The 23,811-nt window shown below is 42.1% G+C and overlaps 2 protein-coding genes and 1 long non-coding RNA gene across 3 annotated transcripts in view; 2 read left to right on the top strand and 1 right to left on the bottom strand.

The window, feature by feature from the left end:
• The window catches only part of LOC143859534 (NAP1-related protein 1-like), a 30,119-nt gene extending 6,983 nt beyond the window's left edge, over positions 1-23,136 (bottom strand). Inside the window, 7 exon segments of the mRNA XM_077370214.1 lie at positions 19,717-19,777; positions 19,873-19,934; positions 20,045-20,122; positions 20,260-20,331; positions 20,428-20,478; positions 20,623-20,745; positions 22,748-23,136. Of these exon segments, the coding sequence (XP_077226329.1) occupies positions 19,717-19,777; positions 19,873-19,934; positions 20,045-20,122; positions 20,260-20,331; positions 20,428-20,478; positions 20,623-20,745; positions 22,748-22,876 (576 nt within the window). The 5' untranslated portion in view covers positions 22,877-23,136.
• On the top strand, positions 1,923-15,087 carry LOC143859535 (uncharacterized). Its single transcript, XR_013239278.1, has 3 exons — positions 1,923-2,174; positions 12,669-12,885; positions 13,863-15,087. It is a non-coding gene; the product is annotated as an uncharacterized LOC143859535 (long non-coding RNA).
• Positions 2,710-4,084, top strand: LOC143859538 (uncharacterized). The gene is made up of 4 exons (XM_077370215.1): positions 2,710-2,860; positions 2,962-2,990; positions 3,066-3,386; positions 3,522-4,084. Exons 1-4 carry the CDS (start codon positions 2,710-2,712, stop codon positions 3,966-3,968), a joined length of 948 nt encoding a protein of 315 aa, XP_077226330.1. The 3' UTR covers positions 3,969-4,084.
• Positions 23,137-23,811: the final 675 nt, after the last annotated feature.

The following is a 23,811-nucleotide window of genomic DNA, read 5'->3' on the forward strand; positions in this document are numbered from 1 at the left end:
AGAAAGCATTCAAAAAAATTATGTAAGTTTCTAATACAATTATTTTTGTTCTTTTAATGCTAGTAATTTTATGTAAAATTGTATTGCTGTAATTATATATTAAATTGCTTTATCACTATAGGAGAGAATGGAGGAGCTTCAGTCTCAGATAGAAAAGAGTGAGGAGGAAATTTGCGTTGATATTCTTGGAAGTAGGTTTGGATACATACGTGGCCGCATCGATGGCATAAAGCCTAAGTCATCCTCATCCACGCAGAGCAGAGCTGGAGGAGCCTAAGAGAAGGGCTGAACAAGCCGAGCAATGGGGCAGTGACTTGGTTGAGCAACTCAATGCTCAGATTGAGCAAATCAATGCTCAGAAAAGGGAGAAGCAAGAGATGAGAAATGAATTTCGGGCAACACAAAATGCAATGGAGGCATCATTGAAGGCATTGGAAGACAATCTTTTGGGAAAATTAATGGAACAATTACGCACCGGGGACCTCTTGGCTGCACCTCCTTCGTGGTAAGTTAAATGCAATTTAATATTTTTGGGGGGAAGTAATAAATCATTTTTATTGTCAGACTACCATTAGGTAATTATCAAGACCATCATCTTATGGTTTTCTTGGGTTGATGTTATGATAATTAGAGATAATCATTGCATGTTTTATTTATTTCATTGCCAGTTGTTACGCCAAAAATTGGTAACAGATGAGGAAGTGACAAAAGAGCTGATTTGGGGCGTCTAGATTCCTGAGTGGATCCAAAGACTATGACCTGCACAGGAGAATGCAAGGTCAGAAGACCAACCCGGAGTCGTAGCTCTGGAAGGGCCCTTCGACACTCAAGTCAGTGATGGGCACAACTGAACAGGTAAACGCTATGAATAGTGATTTTTTGGGATTCGAGTCCATTACCTTGTCTTTATGAGGGCTATTTATAGTGAGGGCTTTGAGTGTTAGTTTACCCTTTTACCCTTTGGGACAAGTGTCAACCTGCTAGTGGACTATAAGCCTTACCCTTATTTTCATACCCTTGGACAGGTGTACAACCATGGTTGGGTGAGATCTATTCTTGGCCCACCCTTTTTAGGTTGCAATGACCCCAATACCCTTCGCGGGGCGACGACTTTATGGGCCACCATTGGTGCCATGTGTCGAGTAGCAATTTGGGCATTCTTTTGTGCCTCATCATTTGCCCCCAGTTCTTTAAGTCATTGTGATGACTTGGAGAAGTTGTATTAGGTGTTTATGTAAGAGATATTTTGTTCTGGCCGGATTCTGTTCTGATCGGCTCCGGACGAACTGAGCACCAAACTTCCGATTTCTTTATTCAGATCGGTTGAAACTTCAGTACGGCTTTAGACAATCTGAAGCCTCAGATCGGCCCCAGATGAACTGTATATCAATTTTTGGTTTCATTACCCAGATCGGCTGAAACTTTAGTAAGGTTAAAACTTCAGTACGGCTTTGGACGATCTGATCTTTGTCGGGCAATGTATTGTTTCACGTTCAGAACGGCCTTGGACGATCTAATCTTTGTCGTGCAATGTATAGTTTCACGTTCAGAACGGCTTTGGACGATCTGAATTTGTCATTTAGCAGATTGCGTCATATCCAGCACGGTTTCAGACGATTTGAATTTGTCGTTTAGTGGATTGCGTAATATCCAGAACGGCTTCAGACGATCTGAATTTTTCGTTTAGCGGATTGCGTCTTATCCAGCACAGCTCCAGACGATCTAAATTTGTCGTTTTGCGGATTGCGTCATATCCAGCACGGCTTCAGACGATCTGAATTTGTCGTGTAGCGGATTGCGTCATATCCAGCACAGCTTCAGACGATCTGAATTTGTCGTGTAGCAGATTGCGTCATATACAGCTTCAAACGATCTGAATTTGTCCAAACTACCATAGTTGGTAGTTTTTGGCCAAGGTGATTTTCACCCATTCCATTCCATTCCTCTTTTTTTTTGTCTCTTCGTTTTCCGGGCCCTAATTAAGGTCCTGCCACGTGGCGAGACAAGAGCGGGGATTGCGAAAGGTCTTCTGACAACTTCGTCTATAAAACAGGTTGTGAAGCTCTATTTTTTTATTCTAACATTCCTTCTTGCTTTTGCTCTGCCAGTGCGGTTTGTCCCTTCTGCGCAGTTCGACGCGGTTTATTTGAGATCGGGGTCATACCCTTCCATAGGTAATCCTCTAGATCGTCTTCTTGTGTTACAGCTTTTTTCTTCCTTTCCTTATGTGTAGTGGTTCTAGTTCGGGCGTTAGCTCAAGTTCATCTGCAGAAGAATCTTCCTCTTCTAGTGAGTCCAGTTCGGGTTCGTCTGAAAGGACGAGATCCGATTCAAATCTAAGAGGGGGCCAGGCCATGGCTATTAGTCAGAGTGACGACAAGGAGGTAGATATAAGCTCAAATGAGGTTATCCTGGACTTGAATTTGAGTCCTATCCGGGTTGAGAATCCGGACTGCTCATCTTCTGATAGTGACGAAGCCGAAGGCGAGGATGAAGAGGGCGATCTTGATAGGAGAGTGTAGGTTTCGCGTGCTGGGAGCGGGGTGGCTGACATCGTGACTACGGCCAGGATTGAGGGCAGTCCCAAAGAGGGCACCACGGCTGCTCGGGAGGAAAATACCCTTGCTAGCTTCCGGCTCGTTCTTTTATGCCCGTTCTGAGGAAGGGTGGCCGATCTCAACTAATTGGTCTTTTGTGAACACTAAGACCATGAGTCATAAACCGGCCTTAGATGAAGAGGACGAAGTGACTCTAGAAATGATTCGTGATGAGATTCGTCAGAATGGTCTCATCCATTGCTCAGAATTCTCCAAAGAGGAAGTTTTGGTTGAGGTCGGGATTAGTGCCGCCTCCCGAACACGTATGTGTCGTAGGCCGTTCTCAGTTATTTACACTTCTTTCGTTGGGATTTTTAGCTTTGACTAATCTCATATACTTTAGTTTTTTTTTTTTTTTTCGTAGAGATGAAGAAGCAGTCAGCCCTGGAGAGGGTGCGTCAGTCCGCCCTTGGGAAGGGTGGTGGACAGAAAAGGAAGGCGTCGAAACCGGTTACCCCTACCGCTTAGGATAAAGGGAAATCTGTTCCGGGTGACAAGAGCGGCAAAGCTGCTAAGTCCGCAAAGGTGGCTGAGAGATCATTGGCCGATCAGACCGGTGGTTCTGGTGACGCGCACGTCCTTAGCTTAGAGGCAGCACCTACTGCTCGGCCAGGGGCGAATACTCCTTTTCGCCTTAAGTGGGGAGTGAAAAAAGATGATTGCGGCCTAGACGATACCTGGGTCGCTTGTGAGATCATCTCGAAGAGTCGTTTACATAAGGATCGGCTTCGTATCCTTCAGGAAAACCACAAGACGGCCGAGGCTGGTGGTTTTAGTGCTCTTTACCAGGTATCCCTCTTTTTCATGTGCACGGTTTGTCCATTAGTCTTGGATTGTGACCAGAAACCTTACTTCAGTTCGTATGGTTTTTAGCTCGGATGCTACTGGACTGACATGGCGTATAAGTGCGCCCATTTTTCCCAGACACAGACTTCGTCTGAAGAGAAAGTTGGCCGGTTGGAGAAAGACAAGGCCTCCCTGGAGACAGTTGTTGCGGAGAAGGCTACCATTGAGCGTTTGACCGAGGAGCTTAGAGTGCAGAAGGAGTTAACAGGAAAGGCCATTGCACTTGCAGATAAGCAACGGGGGAAGTTCCAGTCCAAGCTGGACGACGCGGTGAAGGCCAAGGAGGACGAGCTGATTGACCTATCCCTAGTATCGTTCAGGGACGGTTTCGACGAGTGCAAGTCCCGGGTCAGGGCGAAGTACCAGGACCTGGATCTTGATGATGTGTTGCTGCCCGCGCCAGAGGAAGATAATGAGGAGGGGCAGGGCCAGTCTCCTGTTCTCCCGGCTTTGAACGTAGAGCTTCTGGCCCCGAGTCCTTCTGAAATAGTAGACGGCCAGAGAACCGTGGACGCCGCTCAGTGAATCCTCCCCCCTTCTTTCCTCTCTCTCTTTTTTTGTAGGGCTCAGCCTCGGGCCCCCTTTTTTTTTTGTACTCTGCCTCTATGGCTTATTAAATGCAATGAAACGTGGTTTGAGTTCGTCCACTTATGTTTGTGCTTGCCATTCTTCTTTTGATTTGGGGTGCATTTCCCTTTCTTTTTTTTTTTGAGGCAATCTGGTAAACATCCGATTAGAAACATCTCAGGGCTTATTAGGAATGGCCGGAGCTGTATGGATTAGGTTTTTCTTGAACATTTTCAGGTTTTCTACTTCAACTTATCCCGACCAGAAATATATTTCCGGCCTCAATGGGAATTTACCGAAGCGAACCCAGTTAGCCCGATCTGAATGACTTGGGCTTTCATCAAAAGTATTTAGGTTTTCTACTTCAACTTATCCCGACCAGAAATATATTTCCGGCCTCAATGGGAATTTGCCGAAGCGAACCCAGTTAGCCCGATCTGAATGACTTGGGCTTTCATCAAAAGTTTTTAGGTTTTCTACTTCAACTTATCCCTACCAAAAATATATTTCCGGCCTCAATGGGAATTTGCTGAAGCGAACCAGATTATATTAGTACGGGATGAAGGATTTGAAGAATAGCAAAACGGGGTGGTACTTCTCATTAATCGTCGAAACGGAATTACATTGATATTCTTTTTCACTCTCTTCTTCTTTCTACAGGTATTTTTTCTTTCTTTCTTTTGCCCTCCAGGGCAACGGGCTACTGGTAGTATTTTCTCAGATTTTTTGAGTTCCAAGCGTGGGGGAGTTGGTGCTCATCGAGGGTCTCCAGCTTGTAACTGCCTTGCCGTACGATTTCTTTTACCCGATACGGCCCCTCCCAAGTCGGGAAGAGTTTGCCCACCTTCCTCGATTGGGATATGGCCGCTTTTCTTAGGACCAGGTCACCAGCGCGGTCTCTTGTAACGGATTTTGGTGTCGTGGTAATGGGAGACCCTCTGTTTGTAGGCTGCGGCTCAGATTTGGGATTCCTCACGGATTTCTGCTAGTAGATCCAAGTTTGCGCGGAGTCCTTCCTGATTCAATTGCTCGTTGAAGTGGGTTATCCTAGGAGACGGGACGTCGATGTTGATTGGAATTACTGCTTCAGTCCCGAAAGTTAGGTTAAAGGGCGACTCGCCTGTTGTAGTGCGCGAGGTAGTTCGGTACGCCCACAAGACATGGTATAATTCGTCGGCCCACGTCCCGCCTTTTCATCCAACCTCTTTTTGATCCCTTGAAGGAGGATTATGTTAGTGACTTCTGTCTGCCCATTTGTACGGAAGATTCTGTTGTCGAACTGCTTGTCATTGTCTGTTATCAAAGCACGGGGGATTCCAAATCGGCAAATCACCGATTTCCAAAAAAATGCCTGAATGTTTTGTTCGGTGATCTTGGCCAGTGGTTCCACTTTCACCCACTTTGTAAAGTAGTCTATGGTGACTACTACAAACTCTCGTCCCCCTGGGGCTGGTGGAAAGGGCCCCAAAATATCCATTCCCCATACTGCAAAAGAGAGTGGGCTGACTATCGGAACCATCGGAATGGCTAGTTGGTGACTGGTGGGAGAGAGTTTCTGACATCTCTCGCATTTCTTTACAAGGCTCAGGGCATCTTGCCTCAAGGTCGGCCAGTATAAACCCTTGAGTAGTACTTTGATGGCCAAGGCTTTTCCGCCCAGATGCTCTCCGCAGATTCCCTCATGTGTCTCCTGCAGAGTGTACGTCGCGTCGGCTGGTCGGAGACATTTTAAGTAAGGGAGAGTGTATGATCTCTTGTAACGGTTCTCTCCATCAAGGGAAAACTTGGCCGATCTCTGAATTACTTGGCGTGCTTTCTTTTTCTCTTCGGGAAGTTTACCATTGCGTAGGTAGTCGATGATCTCGTCCATCCAACATGGCTCGTGATCGATCTGCATGACTTCAACGACTTCATTCTCAATGCTGGACTTTTTTAGAAACTCCATGTATATGCTCCCTACGGCCATGTATCCGGAGGCTGCGAGATTAGAGAGTACGTCTGCTTTTCCGTTCTCTGTCCTTGGGACTCGGGCTATCTCGAAACTTTTGAATTTATGGGCTAGTAGGTGAACCCGTGCTAGGTACTTGCACATGCGGTCGTCCCGTGCTTCGTACCTCCCTTGTATGTGATTGACGACCAATAGTGAGTCACTGTAAGCTCTTAGTCTTTGAGCCTTGGCTTGAATCGCCAAGTTCATTCTGGCTATGAGGGCTTCATACTCCGCTTCATTATTAGATGCTTGAAAGCCAAACCTTACAGCGTAGTATATGACGAAGTTCTCAGGTCCTGTGAGGATTAGACCCGCTCCACTTCCAAGCGAGTTTGAGGATCCGTCTACGTATAACTCCCAGAGCGGTTTCTCTTCCGGCAGGTCAGGTTTTTCGACCAGCCAAAGATTGAACGACTACTTCAAGACTCTGCCCCCCGGGCGTATCTTCACCCCCACCACCCGGAGGCTGACCTGTTGCGACGTCACTTTGTCCCCCGGGTGTTCTATCGACTTCCTCACCCGAAGGTTGACTCATTTCTTCTTCGGGAACAGGCATTGTGCATTCAACAATGAAATCAGCTAAGACTTGGGCCTTTATCACTGGCCGAGGTACGTACCGGATATCGAACTCGCTGAGTTCTACTGCCCACCTCACGAGTCGCCCCAAGGTATCCGGGCGATGGAGAATCTGTCTTAGTGGCTGGTCAGTCATGACCTTGATCGTGTGTGCTTGGAAGTATGGCCTCAGCTTTCTAGCAGCCATGACGAGGGCGTATGCTAACTTCTCCACCCTCTGATACCTGGTCTCAGCCTCGTGTAAAACTTTCCTAACGTAATAGATTGGCCTCTGTTGATTCTGACATTCTCTTATCAGCACAACCGCCAACACTGCTGGACTTACTGATAAGTACAACATTAGTTCTTCTCCAGGCTCAGGTTTGCTCAGTAACGGCGGTGAGGTCAGGTAATGCTTCAGTTGTTAAAACGCCCTTTGACACTCAGGTGTCCAAGGGGCCGTCTTGATTCCCTTAATTGTGTTAAAGAACGGTAGGCACCTTTCTGCTGACTTGGAGATGAAACGTCCTAGCGCGGCTACCATCCTGGTAATTTTTTGTATTTACCTTATGGTGGTCGGCAAATTCAGATCCACCACTGCCTGAATCTTCTCCAGGTTTGCTTGTATTCCCCTCTGGCTGACCATGAACCCAAGGAATTTTCCCGCAGCGACCCCGAACCTGCACTTGGCAGGATTGAGTTTCATGTTGTGTTTCCTCAGGACCTGAAACGTTTCCTCAAGTTGGGTATGTGATTCGAGGATTCCCTGCTTTTTACCAACATATCGTCCACGTATACCTCCATGTTGCGTCCGATCTGGGCCCCAAAGAGCTTGTTTACGAGTCTCTGATATGTTGCTCCGGCATTCTTTAAGCCGAATGGCATCACACGGTAGCAATATATTCCTTAGTCTGTTATGAAGGATGTCTTAGGGATATCCGCCTCGTACATTCGAATTTGATTGTATCCAGAGAATGCCTCCATGAAGCTCAAGAGCTCATGCCCTGAAGTGGCATCTATCAGTTGGTCGATCTTAGGCAGCGGGTAATTGTCCTTCGCACAGGCTTTGTTCAGATCGGTGAAATTAATGCAGATTCTCCACTTCCCATTGGCATTTTTCACCATGACAATGTTTGCTAACCAATCGGGGTATTTGATTTCTTGCACAAAATCAGCCTTCAAGAGCTTTTCGACCTCCTCTCTGATTGCTTGTTGTCTTTCTGGGGCGAAATGTCTTCTCTTTTGCTTTATCGGCCTGCAAGTGGGGTCAACGCTGAGTTTGTGCACGATGACCTCAGGGTCTATCCCGGGCATATCAGAGGGTGTCCAGACAAATACATCTGCATTCTTTCTCAAAAATCAAACTAGTTCTTCACAAGCATTGTTGCTCAAGGTTGAACCGATTTTGACCAGTTTCTCTTCATCATCTTAATATAGTGGGATTGAGACCAGGTTTTCAGCTGGTTGATTGACTGCAGCCCGGGCTTCATCTCTTAAATCGTGTAGTTCGATCGGTAACGCTTCCGATGCGTTTTTCCCTTTGAGCGCAGTTGCGTAACACTCTCTTGACTGTGACTGATCTCCCTTCACTTATCCTACGCCGTTCGACGTTATGAACTTCATTTTGTGATGCTAAGCAGAAGCAATGGCGCGGAGAAGGTTCTGCCCTGGCCTTCCTAAGATAGCGTTGTAAGCCGAAGTGGCCCTCACTACCAAGAAATTAACCATCGCGAAGGCCTGATGAGGAGGTTCCCCTACCAAGAGTGGGAGTTTGATCTGTCCTTCAACCTTGACTATTTTCCTGGAGAACCCAAACAGATCTGAGTTCGCCGGCCTGAGGCGGTCGTCACCTATCATCATCTGTTTGAAGGCGTGATAATAGAGGATGTTTGCCGAGCTCCCGTTGTCCACCAAGATCTTCTTTAGTTCCCAGTTGGCAACGAGCATGGTTAGGACCAAAGCATCATCGTGGAAGAGTATCAAGTTATCAAGATCTGCGTCCGAGAACGAGATCTCGTTTTCCACCTTCAATTTTTTGTTGCTGGTATGTACGGTGTTGACCTATCGGGCATAGGCTTTGCGAGCGGTCGTAGAGGTTCCACCTGCTGCCGGACCAACCATAATGGTGTTTATGACTCCGGTAGGTGGTGATCGTTGCGCTTCCGACCGCCGTAGGCTGATAGGGACAGGAGATTCACGACGAGCTAGTGGTGACCGCGGTCGCTGTGGACTCTTCCTGCTTTGAGGGCTTCTATCTCTGCGTTCACTTTTGTCGCCACCGCATTTGACATATTTCCTGAGATATCCCCTCTGGATCAGTAATTCGATCTCTTCTTTGAGATGTCTGCACTCCTTGGTGTCATGTCCATGATCTTTGTGAAATCGGCAGTATTTTGACTTGTCCCTCTTGTTTCCTTTAGTCAACATCTTGGCCGGCCATCTGATAAAATCTTCTTCCTTTTATCGCATCCAATATGTGAGTCTTAGATGTATTAAGGGGCGTGTAGTTCTGCTCTCTTCTTTGTGGGCTCCCTTATCTTCTCGGAGGTTTATCATCCCTACGTTGCTTTGTAGGGTTCCTTTCTTCTTCAAAGGTTCTCTTCCTTTTCGTATCGAGAGCAGCGAGGGTCTCTTCCATGGAGATGTAATCCTCCGCTCCAACCACGAGATCGGCCAGCGAGTGCGGATTTCGTCGAGCAACCGCTCGTCGAAATTCGTTAGATTTGGCCCCAGCAAGGAGGGCGTTCGTGGCGGCGGACGGATCCAAGTTCGGGACTTGAAGAGCTTCCCTGTTGAATAGGCTCACGAATGCTTTCAGAGATTCGTCATCCTCTTGCCTTAGAGCCATTAACGATGCAGTTGTTTTCCGTGGCCTCTGACTGCTCATGAAATGCCGGATCAGATCCTCTCGGAACTCCTCGAAGTTGTCAATTGAGTTTGGCTTGAGGCGTGAGTACCATTCTCTCGCCGCCCCCGTTAGGGTTGGTGGGAAGGCTCTACAGAGGAATCCGTCTGAGGTGCCGTGAAGGAGCATCATAGTTCTGAACCTCTCCAGGTGGTCTACTGGATCAGTGGTCCCATCATACTGTGGGACCGGAGGCATTTTGAACCCTCTTGGTGTTGGCGCACTCAATACTCTATCAGTGAAGGGAGGTCTGCTGGAGAATGGCCTTGAGGAGGACCGGTGGTGGTCCTTTGCCAGTTCTTCGATCCAGTGATCAATTTCTTCAAACCTTCGTAACATTGGATCAGTCCTTTTTTTCGTCCGGTTAGACGGTCTGTTCCTCCTTTCTACAGCGGGACTCGCCGCCGAATTTGAGCAGCTCTCGGGGCTCCTCTTGCGATGGCGAGATCTTTCTTGTTCTGCGCGACCAACTCTGGGTCGGTAGTGCTGCGCCGATTGAGATCTAGATCGACGACGTTGATGTGGCACCATTCATGCATGCCTTGTTCTGGAGTGGTCGTCTCGTCTCGAATGGGAGTGGTGAGTCTGATCGCGACGGAGTGGCACGCAGGTTCTACTATTGGCGGGTTCACCCTTTCCTCGGGAGGTTGAGGGACCTCATAGGGAAGGCCTTGAGGGACCGGTTGTATCAAATCTTTGTATTGACCGACTAGAATCTTCATTTGTTGGAAAAGAGTCTGAATCTGCTCGGGTGTAGGAGCCGAGGCGGGAGCTGGAAGCCCTGACTGAGCAGGACCTGGTTCCGTAGTAGCTGGAGGAACGACGACCCGCGAGGCGAGTCGTTCTCCTCGAGATACGTGACGTGGTGCCGTTTGGGCTGCCCGAGCAGGAGGTGCTCGAGTACTCTTCCGTCCTGCCATTTTTCTTGAGACTTGGAACGGCTTTTAGTTCGAGTCCCACGGATGGCGCCAATCTGTTATGCCAAAAATCGGTAACAGATGAGGCAGTGACAAAAGAGCTGATTTGGCGCATCTAGATTCCTGAGTGGATCCAAAGACTATGACATGAATCTGTTACGCCAAAAATAGGTAACAGATGAGGCAGTGACAAAAGAGCTGATTTGGCGCGTCTAGATTCCTGAGTGGATCCAAAAACTATGACCTGCACAGGAGAACGGAAGGTTAGAAGACCAACCCGGAGTTGTAGCTCTGGAAGGGCCCTTCGACACTCAAGTCAGTGATGGGCACAACTGAACAGGTAAACGCTATGAATACTGATTTTTTGGGATTCGAGTCTATTACCTTGTCTTTATGAGGGCTATTTATAGTGAGGGCTTTGGGTGTTAGTTTACCCTTTTACCCTTTGGGACAGGTGTCAACCTGCTAGTGGACTATAAGCCTTACCCTTATTTTCATACCCTTGGACAGGTGTACGATCATGGTTGGATGAGATCTATGCTTGGTCCTCCCTTTTTAGGTTGCAATGACCCTAATACCCTTCGCGGGGCGATGGCTTTATGGGCCACCATTGGTGCCATGTGCCGAGTAGCGATTGGGGCATTCTTTTGTGCCCCATCACTTGTCTTATTTATAATTTTTGCTAAATTTGTTAATCATACTATTTTTTTATTTGGGAAAAGAAGAGTGAAGGAATAGATGATGTTATTTAAGTGTGTACATAGCTGAACTAGAATTCAAGAGGATGCCAAAGGACTTCTCGTTGAACTTATTTTGACGGAGTTGGGCTTGGGCTTCTATTTTGTATTTTTTAGGTTTTTAGTTAAATGTCTTAACTTTTTTTTTTGTTAGTACTGGGAAGCTTGTTTTGTTTAATGAATATTTATGTTTTTATGAAGACATGTTTTAATATCAATTAATATCTAAGGGATTGAGCCTCTAGCTCAATGGTAATGGCTTTGGCCTTCTACCTTGAGGTTGGAGGTTCGATCCTAGCTTACCTACCAAAACAAAATATCAATTAATATCTAGTTGTGCTTTGAATTGTATGTGATTACAATCAAAGACTTATATATATTTTAGTTGCCTGACAAATATTTCACAGGTTTTACAAAAATTATTTAATAAATATAGAAAATTTATTATTATTGTTTTTCTTATTAAAGGCTTTAGTGGCATAGAAATAGGCATCATTAAAGTGTTGGAACAGAAGCTTTAGTAGCTACTAAACTTTTAAATATTAGTGGCAAACTTTAAGTCGTCACTAATACTAAATAATCATGTTTTAGATTCTCAAGCCATTCTTTTAATAGCGACTATATGACATTAAATGGCGACAACTTCACAATTTTGTGGCGACCATTCCTGTCACTAATAATCAATAATTAGCGACGACAATTGTCACCACTAAAAGCGAATTTTAGATTCTTCAACCACATTTTTAGAGGCGACTAGAGGCCTTTCAGTGACAACAATTTTGTCATGACTAAAAGATATCTATTTAGTGGCGATATGTTAAAGTCGTCACTATTATCTTTAGTGACACATCTATAGTGGCGACGGATTTGTCGCCACTAAAATCTTTTAGTAGTGACTTCAAGATATTTAGTGGTGACTATTTTTGCCACTAAAGAGCTTGTTACTTTTAGTGTAAAACTTTCCCTTCAACTTGGTAGGTATTTTACGATCGCACGGAAATCCTGAACCATGCTTCCACTTCAACCAACCTGCTCTTATTATGTGGTTACATCCTCTTCAATCTCTCCTTATGTAGGATTGAACCAAGATAGCAAAGATATCCCTCTTAGGTATATCTTGTTTAGGAATTTTCTACTCAGGGAAGAACTCAGAAACAAAAAACATGAACGGAACATTCCAGTCAGAATTATGGAGTGTTTCTGATATTCTATCCAGAACACCCTGTTCCAAGCTGAGTTGATTGAAACTGTTTCAATCAGATTATAATAGCGGTGTCCCAGTTCTCAAGGTCTCTATCATTTTCTTATGTTTTTTTCCCGGGGGGGGGGGGGGGGGGGGGGGGAGGGGAGTCCAAATGAGTTTGGGACCTACCAGAGCAACATTACACATTGGATCTAATCCGACAAGATCGAATGATCCAACATGGGCTCATGGTACAGTTGTGGTGGGCCATTGCAATATGAAAACTAGTATATATTGCAATAAAGTGAATATAATGTAGACAGCACTTGGTCAGAGGAAAAATCTAACAATAGTTTGTAATGATGTAGCAGGGTGTGAGACTTGAGCAGAGGTTGAGAATCTGGATGGTACGCCTATGGAAGTGATGGAGGAAGAAGGAATTGCAATTACTAGCCCCACCATCTAGCTTCAGGCGACAAAAAAAAAGGGGTTCATGTCTTCTGCTCCACGAGCAACCTGAGACACAGACACATGCAAAGAGTGTATTGGCAGGCAATGATCAAGTAAATGAAGCTGATATAGCGGTTGGTAAGTTATTGTATGATGCCAACTTATGAAACGTAGATACACATAGAGACACGGACAAGGAGAAACCACTTGGTATTTTCAAAATGTAGTACACGAATACACACAGCCATCCTATACTATATACTATGAGACAAGATACAAGAGATGTGGGCGGCCCAGTGCACGAGGCTCCCGCCATTGCGGGGTCTGGAGAGGGCTAGATGTACATGTGCAAATAAAAATTGAAAACTTAACTAGATTTAACTTAGAGGATGGAATTAATAACATATTTAAAAATAGCACCGACAAGACTCACTAAAAATTATAAATGTAGATATTGCACATGAACAAGCCAAAAATATGATAGTTAATTCAAAGACATTGACATGCTTGAAACATGATGTGATTTTGAACAATAGCAGCATCCGATGTGCATATTTGTTTTGTATCGTATCAGACACGATACGTTGGGACACCACAAGTATTCGGTCATAGATGCCAACATCTTGTTCCATGCAGCTAAGTTGCCACAAATTCAACCAATGGCGGATAAGTTAGCTGCAATAATAAAAAACGATGGGACATATAATCCCTCGTATCATGACATATGGGGCAAGATTTAAAAAAAATACTATGCAGAAAGTGTGGGCGGACTTCTTAGCTTCATTTGGTCTTACTGTAGACGCTCTCTTTGAGTGATCACTGTTATGGTCGAAGTCCGAAACCAGGTCGGGTGAGTAAGTTGGATTGGTACTTGGCAAACATCAATTATTCTTGGACGTTTTTGGGTTGCTTTAATATGGCCAATGGTTTGATATCCATTGACTCATTTTTCAGCTTACTGGACTAATGGCCAATGGTTTGTGAAGTAACCCAATGCATTGTTTGACGCTTTTATGAAGGGGTTCAATAGTGAGTCCTCATAATATGGTGCAGTTTAAAATGGACAGTCAACCTAGTTGAAACTGAAAAAATGCAATTTTTTATTGATTGTGCAGCACGGGGCCCTTTCTTACGCCCTATTAATGCCCTTCTCACGTAAGTTTAAGTTCGCTTACTGCTTACTACTCCCTCCACAACAACAATAACGATATTATATGAGTCCCTCCTAGCAATCGTGCAATCACTGGTGCACAGAAGGTTCTTCGTCAACCGGAAAGACACTGAAGCACAAGCTTATCTTCAGGTGCATCGCACCAACTCCGTTCTTTTCTTTTGCTTTGACGAAAGCATTTTTCCATTCTTCTCTTTCTTTTTTGAGAATCCTTCAAACCTAACAAAGTATGTGGGCTCTCTGTAATAGCAAATACCACAAAGTGAGCTCAAAAGATACCATGCCCATGTATAACCACGGATGAGTGTTCACAAATGACAAAGGTACGTCTCAGCATGCGGCTATGAGGTCCCTAAAAAAAGCTTCTTGGCCATATGAAGTCTTGTGACTCAAAAGAAAGCTTTCTAGTAGATGTTTGTCTCTTATGACCATGTCAGATCAAAATTATTCCCAAATGGCGTTAAAATAGACATTGTTCAAACATTGTTGAATAATTCGTTCTGGTGATATTTGCAATCATATATTGAGAATCAACGAAGCTTTTTTTCAACGGTAAGAATCAATGAGACATTAGTGAGAATTCTTTGCCTCATTGTTTAAAAACACTCCCTTAGGCAATCGTTAATGTGTCCCTTTACCTTGGATGAGTAATGCCCTACCAAGTCAATCAAAACTACTTTGACTCACGCAAGTTAATGAAAATTTGATCATGCCAATCATATGCTCACTCGAGTCAGATCTCTTTCAAGTTGGTAGAGTTCTAGTCTGAGTCCAAGTTTCGAGACACTGATTTGCCTAGTAGATGATCAAGACAAGCCTGTGATGGGATATTCATGAGGCCATGGACAAGGTTAAGAAACATAAAGGGAAGGTTAAGTGTAACAAGTTTGATCGAATATCCATTTGGAGCAAGAAAGATTGAATGATTGTCTTTGTTCAATACAACTTGAAGTTTCGAAGAAAAAAAAGTATACTTTTTGTAGCACTTTTATAAATATAAATACACACATATATGAGAAAAGTGTATCTACTCGATCGAGTAGATAACTTATCTAATCCGTCGGCCAGAAATACAATGGGGGCCCACATTGTCTAGATGATGCAAACCATTCATTTGATAGGCCCTCACATAGATAGGGTGTGCCCAAAAATCAGCTCCATAGGATCATCCCAACCCTTCGATTTGTGGAGGTAAAAAAAGACAGGTATAAACCTCAACAAATCTATCCATTTTTATCTCCACAAATCGAAGGGTTGGGATGATCCTATGGAGCTGATTCTTTTGGCACAACCTATCTATGTGAGGGCCTATCAAATGAATGTTTTGGATCATCCAAACAATGTGGGCCCACTGTGTTTCTAGCCTACAAAGTAGATAAGTTATCTACTCGATCAAGCAGATACACTTTTATATAATATATGAGTAAACAGTTTTATATAATATATGAGTAGATACCATTTACCTATATATATATATATATATATATATATATATATATATATATATATGTGTGTGTGTGTGTGTGTGTGTGTGTGTGTGTGTGTGAGGAAATGGTTTGTGTGCAGCTGCACAGATAAGGTATCTGTGCATGGCTGTATAAACCATAGTGGGGGGCACATTTTTGGGGGATCCAAAGCATTCATTTGGAAGGCCCTTCCATGGATAGGGTGTGTACCAAAAATCAGCCCTTTAGGATCATCCTAACCCAATCAAAGTTGGCGGGGGAAATAGGCAGACACTGCCCATTTTTTCCCTCCACAAATGGCAGGGTTAGGATGATCCTAAAGGGCTGATTTTTGGTACACACCCTACCCATGAAGGGCCTTCCAAATGAATGCTTAGGATCCACCCAAAAATCTGGCCCCCACTATGGTTTGTGCAGCCATGCAAAGATAGCTTATCTGTGAAGGTGCACACAAACCATTTCCTCATATATATATATATATATATATATATGTGTGTGTGTGTGTGTGTGTGTGAGTAAACAGTTCCTGCGCTCGAGCTCAAATAGCTTATATGTGCTCAGGTACAGGAAACAAGGGTGCGTCACATTTTTTGGGTAATCCTAAGCATTCATTTGAAAGGCCCCATCATGGATGGGGTGTGTACCAAAACTCAGCTCCATTGGATCATCTTAGGGTGTCCATTTGTGGGTGAGAAAATGGGCAGATACTGTTTGTCCACAAATCTGCCCATTTTTCACCCCACAAATGGAAGGGTTAGGTTGATCCAATGGAGCTGATTTTTTGTACACATGTGGCCTTTCAAATGAATGCTTAGGATCACCCAAAAAATGTGGGCCCACCATGTTTCTTGCACATGAGCGCAGATAAGCTTATCTGCGCTCGAGCGAGCGCAGGAACTATCTCTCTCTCTCTCTCTCTCTCTCTCTCTCTCTCTCTCTCTCTCTCTCATATATATATATATATATATATATATATATATATATATATAGAGAGAGAGAGAGAGAGAGAGAGAGAGATAGAAGAGTTCCTACCCTCTAGTGTAGATAACTTATCTACACCCTAGGCTTAAAATACAGTGGGGGCCGCATTGTTTGGGTGATCCAAAGCATTCATTTGATGGGCCCTCACATAGATTTGTGAGGGCCCAAAAAATCAGCTCCATAGGATCATACCAACCATACGATTTGTGGAGGTAAAAATGGATGTGTATAAACTTTCACAAATCTGTCCATTTTTTACCTCCATAGTTCGAAGGGTTAGGAACTTAGGATGATCCTATGGAGCTGATTTTTTGGGCACACACTATCTATGTGAGGGCCCATCAAATGAATGCTTTGGATCACCCAAACAATGCGGCCCCCACTGTATTTTAAGCTAGGGTGTAGACAAGTTATCTACACTAGGGTGCAGGAACCCTTTTTTTCACACACACACACACACACACACACACACACACACACACACACATATATATATATATTCACAATAAACTAAATAGAATTTGTATCATACTGTAATACGGGGTATAAGAAAGAGGAGATCAATCACTGCGTTATCAGACCAGAGAAAATTGATGCCATGCAAGACTAAGGAGTGGAACAAAGAAGGATCCTAGACTTCCCGATAAAGAGGAACTTGGTTGAGAATTTATTGAACAACCAAAAGTTGCTGCTATAGAAAAGAGAGAGTATGTGGAAATCAACGATCAGGCTGCGAAGGGTATGGACAGTGGAGATGATGAAGAGGAGAATTATTATCATTTACAGTGACTCTTCATTTGTTTTATTAATTATTAGACTTGGAGTTTAAGAGTTGAGAATTGAGAGGCAAGAAAATTCAGAATTAAAGATGTGTTTGTTTAATTATCTGCTTATGTATGTTTAGTTTCACAGTCAAAGACACTAATGAGGCTAACTGGGAGCAATGATGCGAGTTACATTGTAGATGATATAAATACTAAAAGACTTGCTAAGCTGAAGCGCCAGTATTGGAGCTTCGGCAAAAGCTCTTCTGCCATTGGAGTGGCTTCACACGAGCAACGTTTCACCGGTTACAAGACCCTCGTTGCATGCAGCTGAAGCCAGACAGAATAAAGGAGGAGTGCTGCGTTAACATAGCCCTGGAACAGTAGGGAAACATGGAAAAGTAGAGAGTAGAAATCAGAAACCCCAACCCTAGACCCATTTTTCTTGCAGCTAAACAGAAAGGAGAGATTGTAATTATCAGAGAGCAGAAGAATGTGAAGCTAGAGTTTTTTTATGTTGTTGGGACATTGGGACTTTTTTCTCTTCTCATGTTTTCTCTTGGAAATCGATATGCGCATCAGTAATCCGATCTCAGCCAACTGTTTTTGCATGGCATTTTTTAATTATTTCATTTTTCTCCCTAAAGGAATTTTCGCCCGTGTGTGTCGTGCACGATGGCTAGTTGAGAATTTTTCTCGTATTAGATATATGCCAGCTGCAGAAGCAAGGCCTGCAGAACATGCATACACAGTTAGGATGAAAATCGGTCTGAGGTGTTTACAGATGCAAGGTCTGTAGAAGCATGTCAAATATGCATCCCATGCACCCAGCATCAAACCTGTATCCACATCATCTTTTCAAAATTCCTCTACTTATTTGGTGGTTTGGGTCTTCTTTCTTCTGAGTTTTTTATAATTTGCCAATCCTACACCTTAGTTGCTGCTGTAACCATCACGACTCTTAGATAAACACTGTCTCCAATAAACTACATTTCCTTAAAGTGTCATCTCTTTTCGTAAAGGTAGACGTAAGAGGATTGCAGTTCTAGAAGAGATTTCATTTGATGGTCTGAATTCACATGTTTGATAGCACGGTGGACTTTATGGGTCTAAGAATAAGAAGAATGAGAATGGGTGCATGGGGAGCTTGATGGGTTCAAAGGTATGTGGAATTACACTGCATGCCAACCTTGCACATACCATCTCCTCCTTTGGCAAGTCCCTCTACTCCTCTAGCAGCCCTCATGGAGAATCATCTTTGCCAACTTCCACTACTCTACTAATGAGTCCTAAAAAATCCCTATTTTTTCTCACTTTCACCTCTTTCTGAATTGATGATGCCACCTATTTCATTTTTTATGCCCACTGCACCTCCACTTCATCCTCCATTGAATCTGGAACACGCTCATGGTACCTCAATTCTTCAACCCTTTCCGCCACTCACTCAACCTCCATCTCTCACTCCGACTCCAACACATGGACCAGTTATTACAAGAGACAAAAAGTCTATGATGCACTGGTGAGGCTTGAACAGAACAATCATTTCATCAACATGGTGTCCTGAAAGATGCTAAATGCACACTATTCACGACATAAACAAAAAGCAAAGGATTTCTGGGTTTTGTTTCAATAGTTCGACGAAATAAAGTTTATGTAAGACGAACCTTGGCTATATAGTTTCAGAAAAAAAAGAGGATGTGAAATGAGGTTCTGATGCCTGAATTTTCAAAGGGCAGCCAGTGAAAATGGCCACGTGTGAACCCCTCATGGCTTTGACCAATGAGGAACGCACTTCTATAGAAGCGCCCCTCGGGTTGCTTAGGGCTAGGCTATGTCACAAATATCTCCGATATTTTCAAAATATAGCGTTTTTATCGTGACATTTTGATAAAACAACAAAATCCCGAAATAATCCTGAGATTATAAAAATATGGCGATATTTTCATTTTTATCATAAAATATTACGATAATATCACGATATTTTTACGATATTTTTTATTTATTTATTTTCTTAAATTTATACATTTATATTTTTTTAAATAATTTTATTTTTATTGTTTTTTTACCGATATAAACCCGAAAAAAATAAATATTTTTAATATATCCCAAGATTTTCCCTTGCCGAGAAATTTCCGAGCACAATATTTGTGACATAGGGGCTTGGAAATCTCAACTACTAATATATGTGATTATTTCACGTATTAGGATGCTTTGGTATTTTCTCAAAACTGTTTTTTCTGGTTTTAATGATATTTTTCAAATTTTTTGTTCCATCTTCTCTGAAACAGAATGCCGTCGCATTCTGAGTTCCAATACAGGACAATAAGGGAACTCCCTTTAGAAAAGGATTGACCACTTTGACCCCAAGCGCAAGTTACTGACACATAATAGCAATTCAGATTTTCGATGTGATAATGTTTCAGGTTATATATACATGATTTCAAGTATGGATGCAAATGTCTGCAAAAATAGAATAGTAAAAACAATAAGATTAGCACGCTCCAGCACATTCACCAGGTGGCAAGAAACTAATTTGTTCAGTAAAAGTTGAGCTGATGATAAGAAAGACATAATTTTGACACATTACCTCATCGTGAATCGCTTCCGAGACATTCTTCTCTTGTGTTTCATTAAACCATGAAAAAAAACTGTCATGAAATCAAGCAATAATTCAGATAACTTCTTTCTTGCAGAATCTTGACTTTGAATGCACATTCAGATGCCTAGAAATTACAATGCAAACCTTTCTTCAGTAAATGGTCGCTTGTTTCCTCTCTTCTCATGAACAGTGCCATTTTGAATATCCTACAATGAGCAAAGCAACATAAACTAAGAGCTACAGAAATTCTTTCAGCTCGGTAAAGAATCAAAATAGATAGTGTAGAAGAATTCAATAATAGAACAATTAATTTTACCATCCCATCTTTCCATTTGATGTTTGTTCCAGTGCAGTTTGCAATTCCCTTGTCGTCAAAAGAGAATGTTTTTGCAAGCTTCGGATTCTCAAAGTATGGATTTGAGTGGAAATTTCAGAAGCATGCCAAACGTGAGAATGAGGGACACAAAACAGATACTCTAGTGGGCAATGCTATATAACAGTACTGGAAGGAAACGGGCCAAAGAGACTCACAAAGGTGATCGAATAACCTGACTTCAAATCTTTGAAATCACAAACATCCAAAGACTGCAAGTACTTTAAAATCTGCCTTAAACAAGGAAAAGGTGCACCAGAGTTTTAAGTGAGGAACAGCTTAGAAACAATAGTGACCACATCCTACAATCTAGTTGTAAAACAAACCTTATGATCTTCCTCACTCAAGAGATCGCATAATGCAGTGTGACTGAGAAACTGCAAATGGTAGCATAACCGTCAAGTCAAATCAATTAAAGGGTTATAAACCATACCATATGTGTAAAGAAGATAACAAAAATACTGGCTGCAAGGAAATTTTGATGTTAGGTAATGATGAAAAGTACTAAAAAGAACACGAACCGCCGTGAGCCAAAAATCAGGGATCATCTGAATGATCTCATTCCTCTTATCGTAAATAGGTCTACGAATCACATTGTATTTCTGCTCCACCTCCAGTACTTTGTCACTTGCCTCCTCGTTCAGCTACAAAAAATCAATAAGAAAAGTAAAAAAAAAGCATCATTTGGAGAGACAACATAAAAACTCATTGATAAAGTAGGCAAATGTGGGATGAATTGAGACAGTCAAAGAGTTAATAACAGGACAAGCCAGTCAAAGATGTGGTCCTTACACAACAGGACAATCACTGCCTAAGCTATGAATTGCAATTTGGAGTGTGCGCGCGCGCGCGCAAATTTGAGGTTTTATTTACAGCATAAATGTACTTGTAGTCACTCCCACTTTTCAATTTTGTGGCCCCTAGATGCAGCTCCTAGAATCTAAGGACTAGCATATTACATGCCAAATACTTTTGTAATTGATTGTGAAGGCTATGTTATAATTGTCAAATTGAATTAACTAAAGGTTAATTAAGCTAAGAACACATTCTCTCGATAAGAAGTATAAAGAGAATCAATCTGGTTCTTTAAACAACTTCCAAGAATGATAGTAATGAATTTTGAACAATTTCCTTGCATGGTGTTGAAAATGGAAAATTTTAAGATTGAAAATGCTTCAAAATTCAAAATACTGACACAAACTTCCATGCACAATGTGAATGAATATTAACCTCAGTCATACAAATTCTCCTTTCTAATGTCATATTTCAAAAGATATTTTGCAACAGAAAGGAAGTTTCCCTTGCAGTTCCAACAGATATTCAATACAATCTAAAGCTCAAAACTCTTTTGACCAACATTAAATTCTTCCTTATAATAATATATATTTCCAACTGGAAATTCACAGCATGATATTTACAAATCATCAAAAATACAAGAAGGATTTACAAAAAAAAACAATGGTGCAAGTTTCACAGCATTCATACAAATTACAGTTCTAGCGAATGCATGCTCTCTCCAAACCGAGTGCATAGAAAAATAAATTAAAAACAGTATGAAATCTAGACATTCACGCAATTCCACATGCACTCATTTCAATTCCAACAAAATTGGAAAAAGATACCCGGCAAAATATTAAAGCATTTACAAATATTGTAAACTACTACCAGTTCAAGACTTCCAATTATATGAAACTGTTATCAGCACAGCCATTTTTGGATATTTGCACTAACTCATCTTCTCTTTTATTACTTAAAGAGCTGTCAAGGGTTATTACAGTTCCCGTAAAGCTATCACAAGCCAATTAAAAAAGGAAAAGACAAGCTAGGTTTGTGCAATTATTAAAACATGGTTGTGCAGATATCATTTCCCCAATTATATTTCAAAGTTCAACTATTCAGATTAGATAGAATAACAACCACATGAACCCAGTACATATTTCACAGTTGGCCTAAAGAGAACTGTGAATTTCACAACACCCACAAATTACCAGAAGACTCCACGATTCAAGAAGAACTTCATCTAGTGATCTATAAAATCAGAAAAGAAAAAAAGTTAAAAAAAATGTGTATGCTCATAAAACACCAGAGAAGAAAGCTATACATTTCACAACACCCACAAGAAATATAAGAGATTCCATGATACCCATCAAAGGTTTTCATCAAATAGTAACACTAAGAAATTAGAGAGAGAAAGAGAGGCCGTGAGAGGGAACAAAAAGAAGCATATTTCCCACGAATTAAGTTCATAATATATCAGAATAAAAAAACACAACCCCCACAATATAATCAAACAAACAAAACCTATAAAGCAAAATAGAAAACAAAACAAAGCATATTTCCCACGAATTAAATTCATAATATATCAGAATAAAAAAACACAACGCCCACGATATAATCAAACAAACAACACCCAGAAAGCAAAATAGAAAACAAAAGAAAGCATATTTCCCACGAATTAAATTCATAATATATCAGAATAAAAAAAACACAACTCCCACAATATAATCAAACAAACAAAACCCAGAAAGCAAAATAGAAATTCCACAACAGTCTATAAAAAATTCGAATTCTGAGTAGACAAATGATTCAGAAAGTAAAAGACAGAAAGCAATAATGATAAAGCTATTGAAAGAGGGAATTGATTACCTTTTCCAGCTCGTCTTGGACTTCCTGAAGCTTCTCAATAGAGAGAACAAGCTCCCCATCAATCTATTATGAAGACTCATCCTCCTCGGCTTGGGGAACCTTTGATTTCTTACCCTTATCAGCAACCATGATTTATACAACAGAGAGAGAGAGAGAGTAGGAGTGCAAATAATAGATGGGTTTCAATGCTATCTTTTTGCTAAGTGCAAAAATAGCCTGGGAGAGGCTTTGCTATCTCCACCGTTTCGTAAACCCTAAACCCTATGAAAAGGAGGAAACAATCATTCTTCTGGGTAAAGGAAAAAAACAATCATCGTACGGCATGATCCACTGCCATGTGTATGGTGATCGAGTCGATGAATGGTTTTGAACATCACAAGTCCTCTATGTTGCCCTTCATCTCATTCTCATCGGATGATTGTAGACCTTTGATCGAGTTCTATGGGAAAAAAAACACCAAAAAAAAATGAGGACTTCAAAATGTCTCTACTCTTCTTCTTTTTTATCAGTAATGTCTCTACTCTTTATTAAGCTCCTAAGTCAATTATGGACTCACAATGCGCTTTCACAATCTAAAACGAATAGTGCCCAAGTGCATGCCTCAATGTTGTGAATGTGATCTCCATTCCGCACCTTAGCTGGACCCTTCTAGAGAGTCCTAGCCCTCTAGATTGCCCTGCCATGGCCCATCTGATAACAGCCCCAATCACCAGGAAAAAAAAGGTACACAAGGGAAGAGAGAAACAAGAAAAACACTAGATATAGGGTGATGATATTTTCACCCCTTGCAGTACGCATGTGCTCCCCTTTTAACGTGATTTGATGTCAAAAAGCATTAAAGTTGCCCACTATTTACGTCAAATCACGTTATTAGGGGGCACATGCATACTGCAGGGGGTGAAAATATCATCTCCCAAGATATATGGTAAAGAACAGATGGAAAACAAGAGAGATGATAGAGGAACACAATAAAACCCAAGAAAAAAAACAAGCCATACACAACCAAGAGGGAGACACCACGTATGAACAATGAATATCACCATACAAATGAGTGTTTCTGTGCA

Source organism: Tasmannia lanceolata, unplaced genomic scaffold (assembly GCF_043159265.1).
Source record: "Tasmannia lanceolata isolate RefF3 unplaced genomic scaffold, GAP_Taslan_0.1 ptg000031l, whole genome shotgun sequence".
NCBI lineage: Eukaryota > Viridiplantae > Streptophyta > Magnoliopsida > Canellales > Winteraceae > Tasmannia > Tasmannia lanceolata.